The 22,898-nt window shown below is 36.1% G+C and overlaps 3 protein-coding genes across 4 annotated transcripts; 2 read left to right on the plus strand and 1 right to left on the minus strand.

Annotated features, from left to right (window-relative positions):
- Positions 1-7,002, plus strand: LOC138319032 (RNA-binding protein PNO1-like). The gene is made up of 7 exons (XM_069261916.1): positions 1-234; positions 1,464-1,613; positions 1,858-1,941; positions 2,761-2,821; positions 3,171-3,288; positions 6,424-6,494; positions 6,909-7,002. Exons 1-7 carry the CDS (start codon positions 34-36, stop codon positions 6,974-6,976), a joined length of 753 nt encoding a protein of 250 aa, XP_069118017.1. The 5' UTR covers positions 1-33; the 3' UTR covers positions 6,977-7,002.
- A 126-nt stretch (positions 7,003-7,128) lies between these two features.
- Positions 7,129-15,336, minus strand: LOC138319033 (mitochondrial import inner membrane translocase subunit Tim9-like). The gene is made up of 3 exons (XM_069261917.1): positions 15,250-15,336; positions 10,903-11,001; positions 7,129-7,705 (listed from the first exon to the last, which is right to left on the minus strand). The coding sequence occupies exons 1-3, from the start codon at positions 15,301-15,303 to the stop codon at positions 7,592-7,594; spliced, it is 267 nt and encodes an 88-aa protein (XP_069118018.1). The 5' UTR covers positions 15,304-15,336; the 3' UTR covers positions 7,129-7,591.
- A 1,372-nt stretch (positions 15,337-16,708) lies between these two features.
- LOC138319034 (mitochondrial import inner membrane translocase subunit Tim9-like) lies at positions 16,709-21,524 on the plus strand. 2 transcript variants are annotated; one of them, XM_069261918.1, is made up of 4 exons: positions 16,709-16,830; positions 18,998-19,064; positions 20,140-20,235; positions 20,908-21,524. In XM_069261918.1, exons 2-4 carry the CDS (start codon positions 19,026-19,028, stop codon positions 21,022-21,024), a joined length of 252 nt encoding a protein of 83 aa, XP_069118019.1. In that variant the 5' UTR covers positions 16,709-16,830; positions 18,998-19,025; the 3' UTR covers positions 21,025-21,524. The 2 variants fall into 2 exon arrangements, with proteins under 2 accessions (XP_069118019.1, XP_069118020.1); XM_069261919.1 differs by having other exon boundaries at positions 16,752-16,836.
- Positions 21,525-22,898: the final 1,374 nt, after the last annotated feature.

Genomic DNA, 22,898 nt, shown 5'->3' on the forward strand with positions numbered 1-22,898 from the left:
GTTCATACTTCCTCTTACGCCACCACGTGAAAAATGGCAGCATCAACAGAAAGTTCCTCTTCGTTTCAAACTTCAAAATCGACTGAAGGTGACGAATTTAAACAAGTTAAACGTAGGCCAAAGAAGAGAAAACTACAGGAAGAATCTTCTGAACCAAAACCACAGTCGATGGAGACGACAGAGTCACCACCAAAGAGACCTAATTTCCCACCCATTAGTGGTGATAAATTGACAGTAAGTTCCAATGCGTTTGATGTTCTGTTATTTATAGCATAGACACATAAAATACATTCTATTACTTTAAAATACATAGTTTATAGAGGGTATTTGATTTTTATGCACACACATATAGGATTATTAACTTTAATTTATTAATGTACTTGTTGTGACCTACAATTTATTATTATATTACAGCATAGGTATTTAGCACACTGGTAAGTCAATTGCCAAGACCCACTATAGAGTAATTTATAGAGAAAGGTAAGGAACTCCTCCGTGATGCAAAATTGGGCAATTTAGTTCAAAGTGCTGGGAAATAATATTCAGACCAGATATCTCAACAGCTTCTGTCTTAAATTGAAAATTAAGATGTTAAACTTCAAGACAATAATAAGAAATTCTACTGAACTAGTCTACTTTTTTCACAAACAACCTGAAGAAAACTTGAAAAATTGATGAATTTCCTTTAATGGGACACAATTGAGAACATTTTTGCAAACGAAAATTTCTATTCGGTACACTGAAAACACGACAGCCTAAAATAACAGGCTTTGACATAAACAAACATCAGGTGAAAACAAACGTATTTACTTGTTTGACGCTTCGTTAAAATCCAAATTGTATTTACTCATCATCTTATCCCTAGAGTCAGTATAGTCATTCATTCTGTTTAGGGACTGACTGGAAAACAATTAGATAGCCATAAGGTGTATTTGACAGTTTAACTCTACCATGTGAACTCAAATTTCATAGATTTAAGGAGTTTTCTCTTCCTAGCTGTACATGAATTTCACAATTTGTGAGTTATTAGAAAATCAAATATGATCAGCAGGTGGCTTTCATATATTAACGTAAAAACTTGTATAATTTGTGCACCAGTGTAATTGGCGCAGGTACCTGAAAATTGCTGAAAAAATCTACTATCAGTATATTTTACGCATCAAAAAAAATTGAGAAAAAACAATGTCCTGGAGTCCCAAAATCAATGTATGAAGGTGACAATTTCAATGCAAAATATTACCCATAGATGTTTGACAACTTAATTGCACAAAGAAGTATTGTATTTAGAAGAAATAACTTATTAAAACCGCATTGTGTTTGTATTAAATGGTTTGAATGAAGATTAAAGGAAGGGGAAAACAAGATTTCTGATTTCATTTCACTGATATAGATAATTTCAAGATCTCTTTGAGATCTCAGCTTGCATAAACAATATTGTATTTATTTTATCTTTAATTTTTCAGGGAGGAAAAACCGACATCAGAAAAGTTGCCGTGCCCAACAACCGATACACACCACTAAAGGAAAACTGGATGAAGATATTCACACCAATAGTAGAACATTTACATCTACAGATAAGATTTAATCTGAAAACCAGAAATGTAGAAATTAAGGTAAGAATTACTTAAGCTCAAGGTCTTAAACAATCTGCCAGTTTCATCAGATCATGAGGGGACTATATTTGTTTCCATTTATTAACATTTACTTTTTAACACACTGCTAAAGATTTACAATCATTGTTTTTATTATATTTCTGTACATTATCTGTACATGTATAATCACCACTGATTTTCAATTAAATGTTAATTTTACTAGCATGGAAGATACATACTTTTACTGCTTTGTTGTTTATTATAGTCCTGTAAAGACACCAAGGAGATAGGGGCCCTACAGAAAGCTGCCGACTTTGTGCGGGCATTTTGTTTAGGCTATGAAGTTGATGTAAGTATTAAGGTTAATCAAAGCTCTTATTACATACAATGTACATGTATACACCATCGTCTGAACAAATATGTCAACGTTATCGGTCTGCTGACACACTGTAAATTACCAGTAGACGTGTTTCATTTTGTGGACTGATCATGAGTTGTCTCCCTTAAAGGTGGTACCAGTGTACATTTGTCAGAGCAATTTTCTTCTTAAATAACCTAAATTGTATAACATAAATATTAAAAGGCACTTAATGCAATATGGCCCACTACCTTTCCAGAGCAAAAATTTGAAGGTTTCTTAAAAACATTAATAATATAAGTAAAATACATATCAATGATCACCAAAGATGAAGTAACAACACCAAACAAATGCAAGATTTCCTGTGTTATATGTGATAAACTGTCAAAATTTATTCACTGTTTTGCCGTCTGGCACAGCGAGTGTCAACTACCGCACGGTATTTAGGACGACAGCGGGAAACATAAAACGACCCACGTTATGAAAATCAACATTTTATTCATTTTAATTAAATTGTTCCAAAGATGATGATAGCTGTAGTATTAACGTTAATAACTTTTGCGACTCTACAGAATTATCAATCTCGTTTTACCTTCCCATTTTAATAATTAAAAGCCATTTCAGAAAGGTAGTGGGTCTTTATATTAATTACTGTGTCAACATCATAAAATTATAACAAGATTGATGTATGATTGTTCTGATGCATAATCTGTATCAAAATTTATATTTTTTGTTTTATAGAACTTGGAATTCTAGTAATGGTTCAGATTGTTGCTTTTCAAGTACAAATTTGTATATTTTTGTTTCCAGGATGCACTAGCCTTGGTCAGATTAGATGATCTCTACTTGGAGTCGTTCCAGGTACAGGATGGTGAGTGTATCTATTTCTCTGTGTATAGAGAAATACCTTGAGATTTCAACTAAACAATGTTTTTGAAATGTTTAATGTTAATTCTAATCCTAAGGGGAGTTAGATATTCCACTGTCATAGGTATTCTTGAACTCACTTCTCTGATAAAAGATTTTGAAGCACATGCATATGTGGGTACACAAGAATTTAAAATATATCACCATAAGTAGAGAAATGTTTAATTTCAAAATCAGAATGCACATTTAAAAATTATGTTTAATCAATAAGTTAGGAAAATATTCTGTATTAATTAAATGTCATTTTAATATAGTTTCTTGCATTTAATACCTTTTCAAATTCAATTTTTCAGTAAAGCCACTCAAGGGAGATCACTTAGCTAGAGCCATTGGCAGATTAGCTGGCAAGAATGGAAAAACAAAATTTACCATAGAAAATGTCACAAAAACTAGAATTGTCTTAGCAAATAAGTAAGTAAACTGTGAAAGAATATTTCTTGGTTTATTGCAATGTAGTTGCTCTGTGAATAAGCAATCAAGTTGACCACAAATTTGTGTCCAGTGAATGGTGAAAATTCCATTTCTAAAACTTGAATTCTACACAAGCTTATGATATTTATTTCTATCCATTATATCTTTTTTTTAAGATTTTAAGCATTGGTAGAGTTTTTCCTCTTTTTGTAGATGTGTAACATTTGTGAGTTACGCACTAGCTAGTATAAATAGCCTGATTGTAGAAATTGTGTGGCCTATGTATCTAGTCGGTTATTGAAAGAATTTTACTCCTATATGATATGCCAATTTTCATTAAAATGTTTGAAGTTAACATTTATAAGTAAAAATGGAGAAATTATATGATCAATTCAATCAACTTGTACCACAATTCAATTAAAACTAGACTTGTAATTCCGCTAAGCTACAATGCTCCATGATTCGCCCCAATATTAGATCTAACAACCAAAGATTTCAACACGTTTGGAGTCGTTAGATCTTGTGTTTATAAACCCCTACCGCTCTACCGCTAACTTTTATCGATGTATTGTAGCCGTGTTATTTATAGACTCGAGTACTGTCGCCAAATCCACAGGTAAATTGGTACTGGATGCTACGCTCGGGCCTCTCCTCCAGCTTAATAAAACTGAATGGCTAGTTAGCTTAACCGATCAATATATCATCAACAATACGTCTGTATCTACTTAAAAACAAAACAAATATTCTTCAAATTGCATCAACACTCACTTGACTAGTATGCCTTTACTTTAGATATTTTAACGAATCTTCAAATTTCTAGTAAAATTGCATATGAAACTCCTTACAGATCTAGCAATGCACATTACGTACTGAACCGCCATGTGTCCCGGCTGCAGGCCGTGTGCAAAAAGTCAAAACACACGTGGGATTTATAAGATGGGTGGTAAACTGTCCTATATTTAGGATTTTTGTAATATTATTACAGCATAACTAAGAAGCTACAAGGTTAGTGGGATTTTTAACCGTACTGTTATATATAATTAGCCATCAGCTTGGATCTGGTTTCCTACAAAATGTAGTGAGTTCACTCACAATGTGATTATTGCAAGCCAACCTGTATCTGTATCTGTATCTGTTACGCCACTATATCCCAAAACTAGTAATCTTGCAGCGGATGAGAGAGAGCGCAGGAGGTCCACTATATCCCAAAACTAGTAATCTTGCAGCGGATGAGAGAGAGCGCAGGAGGTCCACTATATCCCAAAACTAGTAATCTTGCAGCGGGTGAGAGAGAGCGCAGGAGGTGGTTAGTAACGCGTTTTGAGTGATGATCTGAATGCCTCGATACTGCTGCAATGAACTTCACTATTTTCCAGGTGGTTCCAATCTAGTATAGTTCTAGTATAGTTCTAGTGAAGAATAAGTTCTTGTACTGGCCAGTCTTTGGTGATTTAACTCTGAAGCCTCTGTCGTTGTTACATATAGATCTGTGAACGATGTTGATGGAATTAAAGTCACATAAGTTCTAAGCAGTAATATGTCTTCCCTGTGTTTTTGGTATAAGGTAATCTGATGGAGTTATAGCTGGCACTAACCCCTCCACGACTCTGTATAGATATACAAGTCTGTTGTGTCGACGTCTGAACTCTAATGGTGGTAGGTCCAGATTGTTCAGCATTGTTGTTACACAGCCTGTTATTGGATCTATAGTCTCCCGTGATGAATCTTGCTGCACGGTGCTGTATACGCTTTAGGGTATTGATGTCATTTTGGTAATATGGGTCCCATACTAGTATTGATCCGTACTCTAATATTGGTCTTACTAATCCAACATATGCGCTACGCCTACTAGATTGTGGACAGCTGCGTAGGTTCCTTCTTAAGAAGCCAAGGGTGGAATTTGCTCTTTTGGATATGTTGGTTATATGTTGGTGCCATTTCATGTCCTCGGAGATGGTAATACCTAAATATGGATTTGATCACACCTGTTGGAGGATAGTATTGTCCAAGTTGTAGAAGTGTGTGGTCTTTTGTTTAATACTTAGGATGTAGCATTTCTTAGCGTTAAACTTCATACCCCATGTGTTAGCACAGGTTTCCAGGTGTTTAAGGTCTTGTAGGATTACATGGTCGTTGTGCGAACTTATCTTCCTATAAAGGAGGCAGTTGTCTGCAAACAGGCGGGTTTGTGATTGGACACAATCAGGGAGGTCGTTGATATGACATAGAAACAATATTGGTCCTAGTACAGTACCCTGGGGGACCCCCGAGTCCACAGACACTGATTTGGATTGGACTCCTTCAAGGACTACTTGTATAGATCTTGCAGTTAGGAAGTGGGATATCCACATATCTGCTATCCGATTGCTCTTTAATGTTTGTTAATGATCTCAAACACACTAATAACTTATTGTGGCAATTTTAATTAACTAGATTATAATATTTCCAAATAGTTCTGATAACTATTCATGTGTAATATCTCCAGACATTGACATGTGTACGGAGTACGGCGGACTGCCGATGTTTTTGACATGTTCTGCAAGATATATATCACTGTTTCAGTTACGGTGGCCAATAAAAGAAAACAAACACAATGCAATTATATTATGATATTTCTTCTTAATACAACACTTCTTTGTGCAAGTTGTCAAGCATTTATTGTGAATGTTTTGCAATGAAATTACCACCTTTATAACATTGAATTTGTGGTTTCCCAGACATCGTTTTCCCCTAAATTTTTAAATGCACAAAATATACAGATAGTAGATTTTTCAGAATCTTCAGCTCTAAGAAAAAATACATGCGCAAAGTACACTGGTGTGTAAGTTAAGCAAGTTTTTACAGTATTTGTAACAATAACAATTGTGTTTGGTACCGCTAATATAGCCGGAGCGACGGCAATTTACCTGTGGATTGGCGACAGTACTCGAGTCTAAAAATAACTAGCTACACTCATTCAATACATCGATACAAGTCAGCGGTAGAGCAGTAAGTTTATATACATACGTTGTTCTCAGTTGGGGTAGCACGGCTGTAAGAGTGTATCAGTGTACAGTTCCACTGTAAATGTTATCCTCATTTCAAATTGATTTTATGCAGAGAGAAAGAAAAACTGATATTAACTTTTAATTACAGCCATATACACATATTGGGATCCTTCCAGAATATTAAAATTGCCAGAACAGCCATATGCAGTTTGATATTAGGTAAGTGCTATGTGTCATAAGTATCTTAATATCTCAGTGCCATCGACGATTGGTAGCAAGTTATGTTCCATTATTGTTTTTGATTGAAAGAAGTAAAGGTATACATTTACAATATAACCATTAAGTTATTCACCTCACATCAGATTTAGTTTTAAGAATAATTAAAAATATATATTCAGCATTATTTAGCTGTAGATCTCCAACTAGGCTATCCTTTATTGAGTTCATTCCTTTGAAATTGTGTTCTAAATACATGTACTTAAAGATGCACAAATTTCAATGGGAAATCAGTTGTGTTATGATGAATTATTTCCTTATGGCTTAAGATTTGTTTTAATTTCAGTCAAATTTATTTTGGCCCATCTCAGCCTTCTTTACATCATTATTCTAGCCGACTTTATTTTATCTTTTCAGGGAGTCCCCCATCAAAAGTTTATGGTACAATGCGCACTGTGGCATCCAGATCTGCCGAGAGATTCTAAGTTATTAAATTTTGTTAAAAATGAAATATGTCTCTTTTATTTATATAATTTCAAAAAAAAGAAGAAAAGAAAGAAAGAATTTTTCTCAATATTTGTTGTTGATCCAATATTTAAACCAAAATAGTTTTCAGACAAAACACAAAACAAGAAAATAGATGTACAATATAAAACTTTATTTAAATGAAAGGTAATGTACACTGTATATACAGTATATGATAAAATATCATGATGTACTTCAATTTTGGCATTTACATACCCTTACAAAAATGTACAATTAGATAAATGAGAAACATTTACATTCATTGAACAATATCCAATGCAGTCTACATTAAAAACAAACATATGGTATTATATATGAATGTGAATGAGCATCATAACTTTTCTGATTATTTTTTAAACATGAATTCATTGCTTCTGTCATCTCTGGGACTTTGAGCATCCATTCATTTAAATAAACCCACAGCAATTTCATTTTATCCCTTGGTGCTCATTAAGCCAAACATAGAGTACATTTTTGAGAATTCATCAAGAAGCACCATGCAATTTGGCTTCACAGAAATCTTTACACCGAGACCACTAGTGTTTATGACTATCTAACTGACAGTGAATATTTCATCAGCTGTCTGTACTTTCGGTGTCTGTCTGTCTTTTTCTCCACTCAATAGCTTTCAGGTCAACTCGCTTGGATACATCTATATAATTCTGGAAACAGTTACTTGCACAAGTTGTCTGCAAAAAGAAAGGTATGCTAATTCATATTGAAAAACATACTTTGGTAAACAAAAAATGAATTCAACATAATGAGTCGGAGGAGGTTTTCTAAAAAAGAGATATAGTCCCAAGCTTTCAACATAGGTTTCAGTTTTCAGTTATACTTAGCTGAACATCGGGGTCATCCTATTAACAGCTTTCAAGCAGATCCACAGAAATTTTGAGAACGGAGCACTTGAATACTGCGGGACCTTTCTGCCTTTGCTAAAATGATCTATATGCAAATGCAGTAGAGCGAGAACTTGATTGTAGTGCATATTTTGGAAGACTGCTTATTTCCCAATCTGACAGATCCTTACATGTAATACCATTAATGTGAAACAGATAAAGAATAAGGATCTGTATTTTAATCACATTGCTTGGGTCCTTTATTTGAATGTAAAAGCACTGCATGAACATTGCTTATGTTGCAAACTATAAAAGATTTAAATGCTGAGGACACGAAGATGTATGGACAAGTTCCACCAACAGGAAGAAAATCTTCTCTGAACAACTACTGAAGATTATGCAGGAGCAGAATCCATCATGCAGGTAAACGATGATTAAGTTTGGTACCACTGATGTTATCAGTTTAGGACAAAAAAATAATATGTCTGTTAAAGGTTACATTGGCAAACAAGAGCCCAAAGGGTCGGGAGGATTTTTTTTCTTAGTGTCTTTCACTCTAAAATAATAGCCGGAACTGGAGTCTGAGATCAAAATCCCCACTAAAATGGGGTTTTTTTCGTAGAAAAGTGGGGAAAAAAATTAGGGTCGGTCAGGTAACCCTAAACAGACATATTATTTGTTTTTGCCTTATCATTATTTTTGTCTATACTATATAATTGCAGAGATCCACTATCATAAGTATAAATGCTTTCAGTTTACTGCATTGCTAATTAATTGTGCCGATCTACACCTAAATGTTTGGAGATTAACAGTACAGGCTGTAGGTGGAGATCCTTATCTTATATCTACACCTAAATGTTTGGACATGAGCAGTACAGGCTGTAGGTGGAGATCCTTATCTTATATCTACACCTAAATGTTTGGGCATTAACAGTACAGGCTGTAGGTGGAGATCTTTATCTTATATCTACACCTAAATGTTTTGAGATTAACAGTACAGGCTGTAGGTGGAGATCCTTATCTTATATCTACACCTAAATGTTTGGACATTAACAGTACAGGCTGTAGGTGGAGATCCTTATCTTATATCTACACCTAAATGTTTGGACATTAACAGTACAGGCTGTAGGTGGAGATCCTTATCTTATATCTACACCTAAATGTTTGGACATTAACAGTACAGGCTGTAGGTGGAGATCCTTATCTTATATCTACACCTAAATGTTTGGACATTAACAGTACAGGCTGTAGGTGGAGATCCTTATCTTATATCTACACCTAAATGTTTGGACATTAACAGTACAGGCTGTAGGTGGAGATCCTTATCTTATATCTACACCTAAATGTTTGGGCATTAACAGTACAGGCTGTAGGTGGAGATCCTTATCTTATATCTACACCTAAATGTTTGGAGATTAACAGTACAGGCTGTAGGTGGAGATCCTTATCTTATATCTACACCTAAATGTTTGGACATGAGCAGTACAGGCTGTAGGTGGAGATCCTTATCTTATATCTACACCTATATTTTTGGACATTAAAAGTACTGGCTGTAGGTGGAGATCCTTATCTTATATATACACCTAAATGTTTGGACATTAACAGTACAGGCTGTAGGTGGAGATCCTTATCTTATATCTACACCTAAATGTTTGGACATTAACAGTACAGGCTGTAGGTGGAGGTCTGAATCTTATATCTACACCTAAATGTTTGGGCATTAACAGTACAGGCTGTAGGTGGAGATCCTTATCTTATATCTACACCTTAATGTTTGGAGATTAACAGTACAGGCTGTAGGTGGAGATCCTTATCTTATATCTACAACAAATGTTTGGACATGAGCAGTACAGGCTGTAGGTGGAGATCCTTATCTTATATCTACACCTTAATGTTTGGAGATTAACAGTACAGGCTGTAGGTGGAGATCCTTATCTTATATCTACACCTAAATGTTTGGACATGAGCAGTACAGGCTGTAGGTGGAGATCCTTATCTTATATCTACACCTATATTTTTGGACATTAACAGTACAGGCTGTAGGTGGAGATCCTTATCTTATATCTACACCTAAATGTTTGGACATTAACAGTACAGGCTGTAGGTGGAGATCCTTATCTTATATCTACACCTAAATGTTTGGACATTAACAGTACAGGCTGTAGGTGGAGGTCTGAATCTTATATCTACACCTAAATGTTTGGGCATTAACAGTACAGGCTGTAGGTGGAGATCCTTATCTTATATCTACACCTAAATGTTTGGACATTAACAGTAGAGGCTGTAGGTGGAGATCCTTATCTTATATCTACACCTAAATGTTTGGACATTAACAGTACAGGCTGTAGGTGGAGATCCTTATCTTATATCTACACCTAAATGTTTGGACATTAACAGTACAGGTTGTAGGTGGAGATCCTTATCTTATATCTACACCTTAATGTTTGGACATTAACAGTACAGGCTGTAGGTGGAGATCCTTATCTTATATCTACACCTAAATGTTTGGACATAACAGTAGAGGCTGTAGGTGGAGATCCTTATCTTATATCTACACCTAAATTTTGGACATTAAAAGTACAGGCTGTAGGTGGAGATCCTTATCTTATATATACACCTAAATGTTTGGAGATTAACAGTAGAGGCTGTAGGTGGAGATCCTTATCTTATATCTACACCTAAATGTTTGGACATTAACAGTAGAGGCTGTAGGTGGAGATCCTTATCTTATATCTACACCTAAATGTTTGGGCATTACACGTAAGTACAGGCTGTAGGTGGAGATCTTATCTTATATCTACACCTAAATGTTTGGGCATTAACAGTACAGGCTGTAGGTGGGATCCTTATCTTATATCTACACCTTACACTATTTTGATGTTGGAGATTAACAGTACAGGCTGTAGGTGGAGATCCTTATCTTATATCTACACCTAAATGTTTGGACATGAAAAGTAGAGGCTGTAGGTGGAGATTCTTATCTTATATCTACACCTAAATGTTTGGACATTTACAGTACAGGCTGTAGTAGGAGGTCTGAATCTTACCTCTACAGATGAAGATTTCCTTGTAGTAAAGTCATGGACACAGTCTGTGAAACAAAGCTCCTCCAATGCTTTGTGATAATTTGAAATAAATGATTTGTACTGGAAAGAGAAAACATTGTTATGATAATGCTACATTTGTTCTGCATATCTGGTAAGATCCAATAATAAAAGAAACTGCAACTATAAACACATAATTATGTATAGTAAGAGGATATCAGTCTTCCTAGAAAGTAACAAGAGATCCCAGAGGGATCTTGGCGCCCACCAAAGAATGATCTATATCTGACAAAGGAAAGATGGATCTTTTCTCTACTTTTTAAACTTTTTCAAACATACTACATATAAAATTTGAGACAGATCGCTTCAGTACCTTTTGAGAAATAGCGGTAACAAACTTCAACTATCAAAATCCAAGATGACTCCTTGGCGGCCATCTTGTTGATCAATCGGTCCAAAATCACAATATGCACAACTAGGGCCCTAGGGGAACCTACATGTGAAATTTGAGAAAGATCCATTCAATACTTTCTGAGAAATAGCGATAACAAACTTTGAATATAAAAATCCAAGATGGCTGCCTGGCAGCAATCTTGTTGACCGATCGGCCCAAATCACAATATGCACAACTAGGGCCCTAGGGGAACCTACATATGAATTTTGAGACAGATCCCTTCAGTACTTTCTGAGAAATAGCGATAACAAACTTTGAATAACAAAATCCAAGATGGCTGCCTGGCGGCCATCTTGTTGACCAATCGGTCCCAAAATGCAATATGCACAACTAGGTTCCTAGGGGAACCTACATATGAAATTTGAGACAGATCTCTTCAGTACTATCTGAGAAATAGCCATAACAAACTTTGTTCACCGATTGGTCCAAAAATGCAATATGCACAACAATAGCCCTAGGGGGAACCTACATAATAAATTTGAGAAAGATCCCTTCAGCACTTTTTGAGAAATAGGGATATCAAACCTTAACTATCAAAATCCAAGATGGCCGCCTGGCGGCCATCTTGTTCTTCCGATCAGCCTCAAAATCTGTATGGCACAACTAGGGACCAAGGGTACCCTCCATGTGAAGTTTGAACAAAATCCCTTCAGTAGTTCTTAACAAATATCGATAACAAACTTCAACTGCTAAAATCAAAGATACCTGCCTGGCGGCCATCTTGTTTTTCCGATCAGCCTCAAAATCTGTATGGCACAAAAAGGGACCAAGGGTAACCTCCATGTGAAGTTTGAACAAAATCTCTTCAGTAGTTCTCAAGAAATAGCCATAACAAACTTTAACTATCAAAATCCAAGATGGCGGTCTGGCGGCCATCTTGTTCACCGATTGGTCCAAAAAATGCAATATGCACAACAAGAGCCCTAGGGGAACCTACATATTAAATTTGAGAAAGATCCCTTCAACACTTTTTGAGGAATAGGGATATCAAATCTTAACTATCAAAATCCAAGATGGCCGCCTGGCGGCCATCTTGTTTTTTCCGATCAGCTTCAAAATCTGTATGGCACAAAAAGGGACCAAGGGTACCCTCCATGTGAAGTTTGAACAAAATCCCTTCCGTAGTTCTCAAGAAATATCGATAACAAACTTCAACTGCCAAAATCAAAGATGGCTGCCTGGCGGCCATCTTGTTTTTCCGATCAGCCTCAAAATCTGTATGGCACAAAAAGGGACCAAGGGTAACCTCCATGTGAAGTTTGAACAAAATCCCTTCAGTAGTTCTCAAGAAATATCGATAACAAACTTCAACTGCCAAAATCAAAGATGGCTGCCTGACGGCCATCTTGTTTTTCTGATCAGCCTCAAAATCTGTATGGCACAACTAGGGACCAAGGGTACCCTCCATGTGAAGTTTGAACAAAATCCCTTCAGTAGTTCTCAAGAAATATCGATAACAAACTTCAACTGCCAAAATCAAAGATGGCTGCCTGGCGGCCATCTTGTTTTTCCGATCAGCCTCAAAATCTGTATGGCACAACTAGGAAAAGGGTAACCTCCATGTGAATTTTGAACAAAATCCCTTCAGTAGTTCTCAAGAAATAGCCATAACAAACTTTAACTATCAAAATCCAAGATGGCGGCCTGGCGGCCATCTTGTTCACCGATTGGTCCAAAAATGCAATATGCACAACAAGAGCCCTAGGGGAACCTACATATTAAATTTGAGAAAGATCCCTTCAACACTTTTTGAGGTATAGGGATATCAAATCTTAACTATCAAAATCCAAGATGGCCGCCTGGCGGCCATCTTGTTTTTCCGATCAGCTTCAAAATCTGTATGGCACAACTAGGGACCAAGGGTAACCTCCATGTGAAGTTTGAACAAAATCCCTTCAGTAGTTCTCAAGAAATATCGATAACAAACTTCAACTGCCAAAATCAAAGATGGCTGCCTGGCGGCCATCTTGTTTTTCCGATCAGCCTCAAAATCTGTATGGCACAAAAAGGGACCAAGGGTAACCTCCATGTGAAGTTTGAACAAAATCCCTTCAGTAGTTCTCAAGAAATATCGATAACAAACTTCAACTGCCAAAATCAAAGATGGCTGCCTGACGGCCATCTTGTTTTTCCGATCAGCCTCAAAATCTGTATGGCACAACTAGGGACCAAGGGTACCCTCCATGTGAAGTTTGAACAAAATCCCTTCAGTAGTTCTCAAGAAATATCGATAACAAACTTCAACTGCCAAAATCAAAGATGGCTGCCTGGCGGCCATCTTGTTTTTCCGATCAGCCTCAAAATCTGTATGGCACAACTAGGAAAAGGGTAACCTCCATGTGAATTTTGAACAAAATCCCTTCAGTAGTTCTCAAGAAATAGCCATAACAAACTTTAACTATCAAAATCCAAGATGGCGGCCTGGCGGCCATCTTGTTCACACCGATTGGTCCAAAAATGCAATATGCACAACAAGAGCCCTAGGGGAACCTACATATTAAATTTGAGAAAGATCCCTTCAACACTTTTTGAGGTATAGGGATATCAAATCTTAACTATCAAAATCCAAGATGGCCGCCTGGCGGCCATCTTGTTTTTCCGATCAGCCTCAAAATCTGAATGGCACAACTAGGGACCAAGGGTACCCTCCATGTGAAGTTTGAACAAAATCCCTTCCGTAGTTCTTAAGAAATATCGATAACAAACTTCAACTGCCAAAATCAAAGATGGCTGCCTGGCGGCCATCTTGTTTTTTTCCGATCAGCCTCAAAATCTGTATGGCACAAAAAGGGACCATGGGTAACCTCCATGTGAAGTTTGAACAAAATCCCTTCAGTAGTTCTCAAGAAATATCGATAACAAACTTCAACTGCCAAAATCAAAGATGGCTGCCTGGCGGCCATCTTGTTTTTTCCGATCAGCCTCAAAATCTGTATGGCACAACTAGGGACCAAGGGTACCCTCCATGTGAAGTTTGAACAAAATCCCTTCAGTAGTTCTCAAGAAATATCGATAACAAACTTCAACTGCCAAAATCAAAGATGGCTGCCTGGCGGCCATCTTGTTTTTTTCCGATCAGCCTCAAAATCTGTATGGCACAACTAGGGACCAAGGGTACCCTCCATGTGAAGTTTGAACAAAATCCCTTCAGTAGTTCTCAAGAAATATCGATAACAAACTTCAACTGCCAAAATCAAAGATGGCTGCCTGGCGGCCATCTTGTGTTTCCGATCAGCCTCAAAATCTGTATGGCACAACTAGGGACCAAGGGTAACCTCCATGTGAAGTTTGAACAAAATCCCTTCAGTAGTTCTCAAGAAATATCGATAACAAACTTCAACTGCCAAAATCAAAGATGGCTGCCTGGCGGCCATCTTGTTTTTCCGATCAGCCTCAAAATCTGTATGGCACAACTAGGGACCAAGGGTGACCTCCATGTGAAGTTTGAACAAAATCCCTTCAGTAGATCTCAAGAAATATCGATAACAAACTTCAACTGCCAAAATCAAAGATGGCTGCCTGGCGGCCATCTTGTTTTTCCGATCAGCCTCAAAATCTGTATGGCACAAATATGGACCAAGGGGACCCTCCATGTGAAGTTTGAACAAAATCCCTGCTGCAGTTTTTAAGAAATAGTGATAACAAGCATTGTTTACGGACGGACGACGGACGACGGACCACGGACGCAGGGCGATTTGAATTGCCCACCATCTGATGATGGTGGGCTAAAAACTATCTGTTCAAAAGTACTTTTTAAATCCCCCCACCACCCACACACACATATGTCGAAACTTTTGAATACTGACATACACTATAGTAAACAATAAGCAATTGAAAAATAAATGATCGAGTACATAATACAATACTATAATTGCAGGCCAGGAAATACTTCTTACATTATAATAATCTTCATTTTTCACTTGTTCCTCATTGGGATCAACAGCAGCCATTGTATAACGTCACACCTGACTTCACATCTGAAATATCAATATATTCTCGGTAACGATGCCACATGAATGAAGCATTTTGGTATAATAAGTGTACCATGCAGTTGTAAATTCAAGAAATACAGCCAAAAATTAACATGGCAAACAATTAACTAATCAATTAGTAAGTCATAAAACATGTCCATTTTGTACAAGAGTGTCTCATCATGAAGTTTTAGTTAAGAAAACATATCTAATATGGTATATTACACTCTGCAGTGATTTTTAGGTCATCTGGGGTAAAATTAGGCTAAAATCTTTCAAATGACTTGTCAATTTTTACATGTAAGAGCCCTAGAGGACCTGTGACATGCTGGGATAAAGGGCTACTAAGTTCATCTAAATGAATCAGTTAATCTTGACCTTCATTCATTGTCACAGGGTTCAAATATTTAAACATTTTCTTGTCAATATAACTAATCCCAATACGGTCACCTTCTTAAGCTTCGCACTAAGGAGAATTTCAGAATTTCCCTTTAGCTCAGTCGATAGAGCAGAGGACCAGTAGGTCGTGGGTTCAAACCCTGCTGGTGACACACTCAACTCTCACCCAGTGTTACATACTACAAAATATACAGTATGTTAATTGCTTACTATTAGACATTTAACAGGAGAAAAGAAAATATACAGGGATTCGAACCTGGGACTCTCCGAACACTAGCCGAGTGCTCTACCGACTGAGCTACCAATTGTCACTGCATGATGATCGACCCAGTCCAATCCCGCTACACTCCTCCCTCCTTTCTCGAAGTCTTCGCCCTCGAAGACATAAGAGACCCTCCCAAACACCACCACCATGGGTTATTTTGTTGGGCGCCAATTTTGTAATGGGAGAGGAGAAAATGTAGTGGCCAGACCAGGATTCGAACCCGGGACCCTCTGAACACTAGCCGAGTGCTTAGTAACCGACTGAGCTATTTAGTCACCGATGGTCGACCCATTCCAATCCCGCTACAGACACATAACGTTTAAAAAGTGTTTCATCGTGCTATACCTCTAACATTATTGGCGTAAAAATTTGCCTCTTTATATCACATTTTTGCCTGACTTTTTTTCACCTTTCAACTAGTTAAATTTTTTTTTGGTAAATGTACTGTACAGTAGGCCTAGTTCCACTAGTACTGTAGCCTAATAAAATGTATGTAGTTCTACCCGGTACGTACAATGTATCATATGTCAAGGACATTCATTTAAACAAACTTAAATCTATAAAATGCAAGGTGATTTTCAAATATCCTAATTAACCTATGGTAACAAACCATTGCAATCTTTATAATGATCATTTAACCTCTACGTATATTCCAAAACATACCCACGTGCAACGTGTTTCGTTTTCGCGTTTGTTTTCTGTTTTCACCTCTAATCTCAGTCACCCAGACACTTGATGACTACGCCAGTACGCGTATAAAAGTTTCAACCGTCTGATTGACCGAGACTACTACCAAAATGTCTTAAACACGTTTGACGAAGAAATCTGATTCGATAGGCATGGTAAATGTAGATATATATCATTCTTTGATCCCTAAATTAGTAACAATTTTTACTAATATGATAACCGTATCCACGTATTGCTGTGAGCGTGACATCACTTTGAACACATGTGAATGTGTTTGCATTTTACAATGTATGTTTTACTCTCAAAGTTCTCGTGAAGGCTAGTGATTCGCCACTGTCGTTACAACTGAACTCGGATAATTTACCATAGAATGATACCTCATGATGTTTTATGAAAACATAGGACTTCTATACACGCATGTGTATGATATAAGATATCGGACGTATAGACCACAGGGCCATGTATAGTCTCTATGAAAAGATAGCCAGAAATATTTATATGTATTTCTGGCTATTTTTTCATATAGAGACTATACATGGCCCTGTGTATAGACAGAAACATATACATAAGTTAGTATCGTACATGACAAACATGTTTCTGGTTTAGATTTATGATTATCAATGATCAATAGTTATTCTGATATTCCGCAAGTGACACTCATACCCAAATGCAACATGTTCATGCAAATCATGGATATATATATTTCAAGTCCATTTATATGTGTGTGATACTGCATGATAGTATTAAGGGCTTGCAAGTTTATTCAAATAAATGACCTTGACCTTCATTGAAGGTCACACTGCATGTCCTGTGTGCATGTCTTGTTGGCTACGATCTTTGAAAACTCTTATATTTGACAATAACAAGGGGTCCAAAGAACTTCATTTGGGCCTGTAGTATGATTGGCTACCAATTTTCTTCAAACTATAAACTATTGACTTTGACCTTTATTCTAGGTCACTAACTGTGAACAATACTCCAGGGGTTACTATCACTGTCATCTTATGTGCAAAACAGAATGAAATAGCTAGTTGGTAATTTGGTCCTTTGATGTACATCAAAAGAATTGAATAACAATTAATACACTGTCATTGGCTTAGAACGAATATATGTACCTGTCCTACTATACCTTATTGATGTGTATACATGCATTTATATAATACTTTAGTCCAAAGCAAAACATAACAACCATTCTTAATACCTACCGTACAGCTCACAAGAGGTCAAATTCACAATTTGTAGACTTGCCATATAATTTTCCTTCGCAAAAGACCATCATAGGTATATGTGAAAAAATTATGTCTCCCTGTGAATTTGATATTTTATATGGTTCAGTTTTATTGGCTAGTAGCTAGATAAGTGATGTGATATAAAACAAGTATCATAAAATTAATACAGACGTTTTGATAATGATTTGCACGATCATTACTTTGCTCCATTAGCAGTAATAGGCACCAATTATAGCTCTAAAGACAACACCATTATCTGTCTAAAAGTCTTTTGAGCTACAATATTGCAGCTATGGTTGATGTGTGGCTTTGTAGTTGGACATCACATATATACATGTACACTCAAGATCTGAGTGTAATCTTTAAAGGAAGTCTCTGCAGGCCTACTATTAGTCAATTTATCATTTGAACTGCATGCCTCCAGTTTTACTGATATAGTCCTGGGGTGCATGGTATAATGTCAGTGATAAGTAACCATAGAGTATTGAGGGTGTGGTGACAGGTTACTTAGAAAACTAACAACTTCAAAGTCTTGATAACTACATGTAAGGGACCATTAGAGATCTGGCAGTATATTCAACTTGTATCATGCTGGAGTGAAAAGCTAGTTCTTACAAATGTAATTACCAAATTTTATTAAAATGATTGACTTTGACATTCTTTAAGGTCAAAGGAGTGCGATAGGATAAAATCTTTAAAGTTATATGTATTTATTGTGCCATAACTGGGTGAAACTTTAGACAGTAATTTTTTCTTCAGCAGTCTATTGGGAAAAAAAGCCAGTGTGGCCGAGTGGTTAAGATGTCTTGACATATTACATACCACAAGCACTCCACCTCTGGGTTGCGAGTTCAAATTCCATGTGGGGAAGTTGCCTGGTACTGTTGGCTATTCAGTGATTTTTCTCCGGATTCTCCGACTTTCCTCCACCAACAAACCTGGCACATCCTTACATGACCCTGGCTGTTAATAACTTAATAAGATGTTAAACTACTTAATCTTGGGCTTGCAGTATATGCACCTAGATTATCATGATTCGTGAAAATTTAGTGATGAATTTTTGATTCTGTGAAACTTAATCATTCTGTTGCAGATCAAAGAAGTTTGAATCAAGCACAGCCATGGCAGCCGTAGACCCAAATATCAAGCCTGAAAATTTGGTATGAGAACTAAACAATGAACTATGTGGTGTCACCGAGTGTTAAAAAGGAGAAAAATAAACTTGGTTATAACATGTAGGCGATTGGTTTTTCTCTGCGTACTCCAGCTTTCCTCCAGTTCCTGAACTTGATGTGTCCTTAAATTACGCTGGCTCTTAATAGGACATTAAGCCAATCAAACTAATCCATTATGAGAATACATGTACAGTATTTAACAAGGATTTAGCTAACCAAATGTAATACAAATGTAAAGGTCATTTTCTTAAATTGATAAATGTTTATTGGACATATCTTCAAATAATATTACATTTTTAGTGCACCATCATCAGATGGTGGGCTATTCAAATCGCCTTTCGTCTGTGGTCCTTCTGTCCGTTAACAATTCTTGTTACCGCTATTTCTCAGACAGCACTGAGGGAATCTGTCTTAAATTTCATGTGCAGGTTCCCCTAGGGGTCTAGATGTGCATATTGTATTTGGGGATCGATCGGCGAACAAGATGGGCGACAGGCCCCCATCTTGGATTTTGATAATTGAAGTTTGTTACTGCTGTTTCTCAGAAAGTGCTGAAGGGATCTGTCTCAAATTTCATGTGCATGTTCCCCTAGGGGTCTAGTTTTGTATATTGCATTTTGGGTCCGATCAGTGCATGAACAAGATGGCCGACAGGTAGTCATCGTGGATTTTGATAATTGAAGTTTGTTACTGCTATATATCTGAGAAAGTACTGAAAAGATCTTTGTGTCAAATTCCATATGTAGAATGTAGTAAAAGTTTGAAAAGCTGAGAAAAGATCCATCTTTCCATTGTCAAATATAGATCATTCTTTGGTGGGTGCCAAGATCCCTCTTGATATCTTGTCATAAATTATGTGTTATGAGAGCATATATAATAAGTATATGCCCAAAATTTTGATCTGTGATATAAGAACCTTTTTGAGTGATTGATAATTAAAAGATCTGTGTCAAGAGAATAAAATCTCTAAACCCTTGGAAGTAAAAATAAGTTTATTTTGAATCATTTCATCGATAATTGATAAATCTAATAAAATTATTTCATATTGATTTCTTTTCAGTTTAGAGAATATTTCAGCACTTACAACAAATTAGCAGAGCATTGTTTTGTGGATTGTGTCCATAACTTCACCACAAAGAAAGTCACAAATTCTGAGGTAATGCTTTCATTTGCCTTCTATTAATTTGTCATTTCTGATGAAATCATTTATCCAAATTCAAGAAAATTATCTGCCATACATGTTGACTCAATAATCGAATATCAAAGTCACCACTTTTTTCAAAAACTCATTGTCGGCACTATGAGGAGTCAAAATATGGGAAATACACTGGCATTAGAGTTTCAGGATAGTCAGGTCAAGGTCCATATTCGATACACCAGGGGTTACTATCACTGTCGTCATATCCACTGTGCACGTTGTCATAGCAAAACTGAAAGCTCTGTGTGCTACAGCAGATGAGACAGCTATAGTTGGGTCCTTTGAAGTATATCAAAATAATCAAACTATAGTATGTATATATACACAGTGCTTGACTATGGCTTTGAAGTTGGGCGTCACTCTCTGCATAATTTTCAAAGGAAGACTTTTTAGCTCTGTGATTGGTCATTGTTTTTCTTTTTCTTTCAATTTTACAGTGATCATGATATGACATAGTAAAACTAAAAGAAAATCACTGTCATCATCAGGGTAATATCAGAATTAGGTTTTCTACTTTTTGTCATTGAATCTTAATAGAATGCAGTGACTGACTGGTATACATATTACAATACACATATATGTATGCTGTAACAATACTTAATAATATTTCATAAATTCAATAATTTTCAGGCATCGTGTGCAACTAATTGTTTGGAGAAGCATTTTGAGGCATATGGACGTATTACTCAGAAACTTCAAGTATACCAAATCAGCAAGCTGAATGAAATGAACCCCCAACAACATTGAGTTCAAGTGATGTGAAATATGAGGAGAAAATGAGATACATGTACTTGGTAAATCACTGGTTTTGGAAGATGTGGACTTTGTGTTTGTATGGAGACTGGTTTTGTATTTAGGAGAGATTGTTTTGTATGACTGTAAAATAAAAGCATGTACATTCATCTAGGTAATTGATATTTTACTGAATGTTACAAATCTAGATATGTTTTGTTTATAAATACATTATTGAAACATAACAAATTAATTCAGAACTTCTACATGTATGTAACATTTATTAATTGAAATAAGAAAAAGAAAACAATACATGTGTCATAATTGTTGTGGGTGTGTTTCAAAAGAAAGCAAGAGTATCAATTACTGCAACAGTATATTAAATAAAACAAAATGTTTGTTACGAAAATGAATTCTGATAGAAAATTAAGTAGTGCAAGTATATTTTATATTATAGCCAACGCAATTTTTTGTAGTATTATTATGTAAATTTAATAAACTTCATTAAAATACAATGTAGAAGTTATGTTATAGTTTTACCCATTAATAGCTGAACAACTATTATATAAATACCACAAGCCTAGGAAGAGTAAGTAAATAAAGTGATTGTGTATAACATACATATAACTATTCATAATTTACTCCATCTTCTGAAAGGAATAAAATAGAAAAAGTAATTCTATTAAACAAGCTACCCAGTAAAGAAATATATATTTGTCAGCTAAACCTACCTATATTATTAGGCAGGTTTTTTTATCAATATTTAATGGGCAGAAGAAAAGTCTACTAATATATAAGCATGTCTTGAACCATTTAAAGTATAATGAAATTTTCTTAATACTGTAATATAAATATTTTTCACACAATATGGCAAATTACATGTATTATGATCAAACTTTTTGATGTGAATTTTTTGTGTAGCTAAATCCAACTCCTCTAGCCAAGGGTATTCAGTACACTACCTGTTACCAGTTGTTTCATTTCTAATAGGAAAGTATACTTTCAACTTCATATAAGTATTAAATACAAATCAGGGAAAGTATGATACTGACCCTTGTCTAGCGAAAGTGCCCTAAACCATAGTTATGAGGAATTAAATAACATTAGAGTTCTTGCATTTTCTGCTCCGATGGGGCAATAACTCTATTAGGCAAAAAAAAAAAAAAAAAAAGAAAAAGTCTGTTTAGGGTTACTCGACCTACCCTACGGAAAAAAGAAAAGGTCTGGATTTTGATCTCAGACTCCGGTTCCGGACATTATTTTAAGAGTGAAAGACATTAAAAAAACAAGAGGCCCATGGGCCTTTACGGTCATCTGACTCATGGCACAAAACAACAAAGTCACAGTATGAAGTAGTGGTTAACAATTAATATAAATAGTACAAGGAACTCCTTAGTTGAATATGTAAGTTTCTGAAATAGGTAAATGTCATTTGTTGAACAAACTCGGTTGCCCTTCATCCATATATGGTTGTAACCCATTCAAGGATTAATATAAGGAGTCAGATTTTAAAGCCAAATTTCAGCTAAGCTCCCAGTTTATACCTCCGCCGTACTATCCCCATGGGTCTTAGCCTGGTCCTTTATAAAATATGCTTGTCCTCACCTAAAGTTCCCCCTTCTGAATCAATTAAAACCCCTTTAGACCAATTTTTCATTGAGATCTGAAATGAACCCCAACACAGGAAGTGGGCCAGCAGCCATCTTGAAATACCAAAATTTTTACGAAAATGTTTGCATGTTGTTCGGCATCAATTAAAACCCCTATAGACCAATTTTCATTAAGATCAGAGACTGAAACCTTAAAACAGGAAGTGGGCCAGCGGCCATCTTGGAATACAATATTCTTTACGAAAATGTTTGCACGTTGTTCGGCATCAATTAAAACCC

This window comes from Argopecten irradians, chromosome 3, assembly GCF_041381155.1.
Source record: "Argopecten irradians isolate NY chromosome 3, Ai_NY, whole genome shotgun sequence".
Classification (NCBI taxonomy): Eukaryota; Metazoa; Mollusca; class Bivalvia; order Pectinida; family Pectinidae; genus Argopecten; species Argopecten irradians.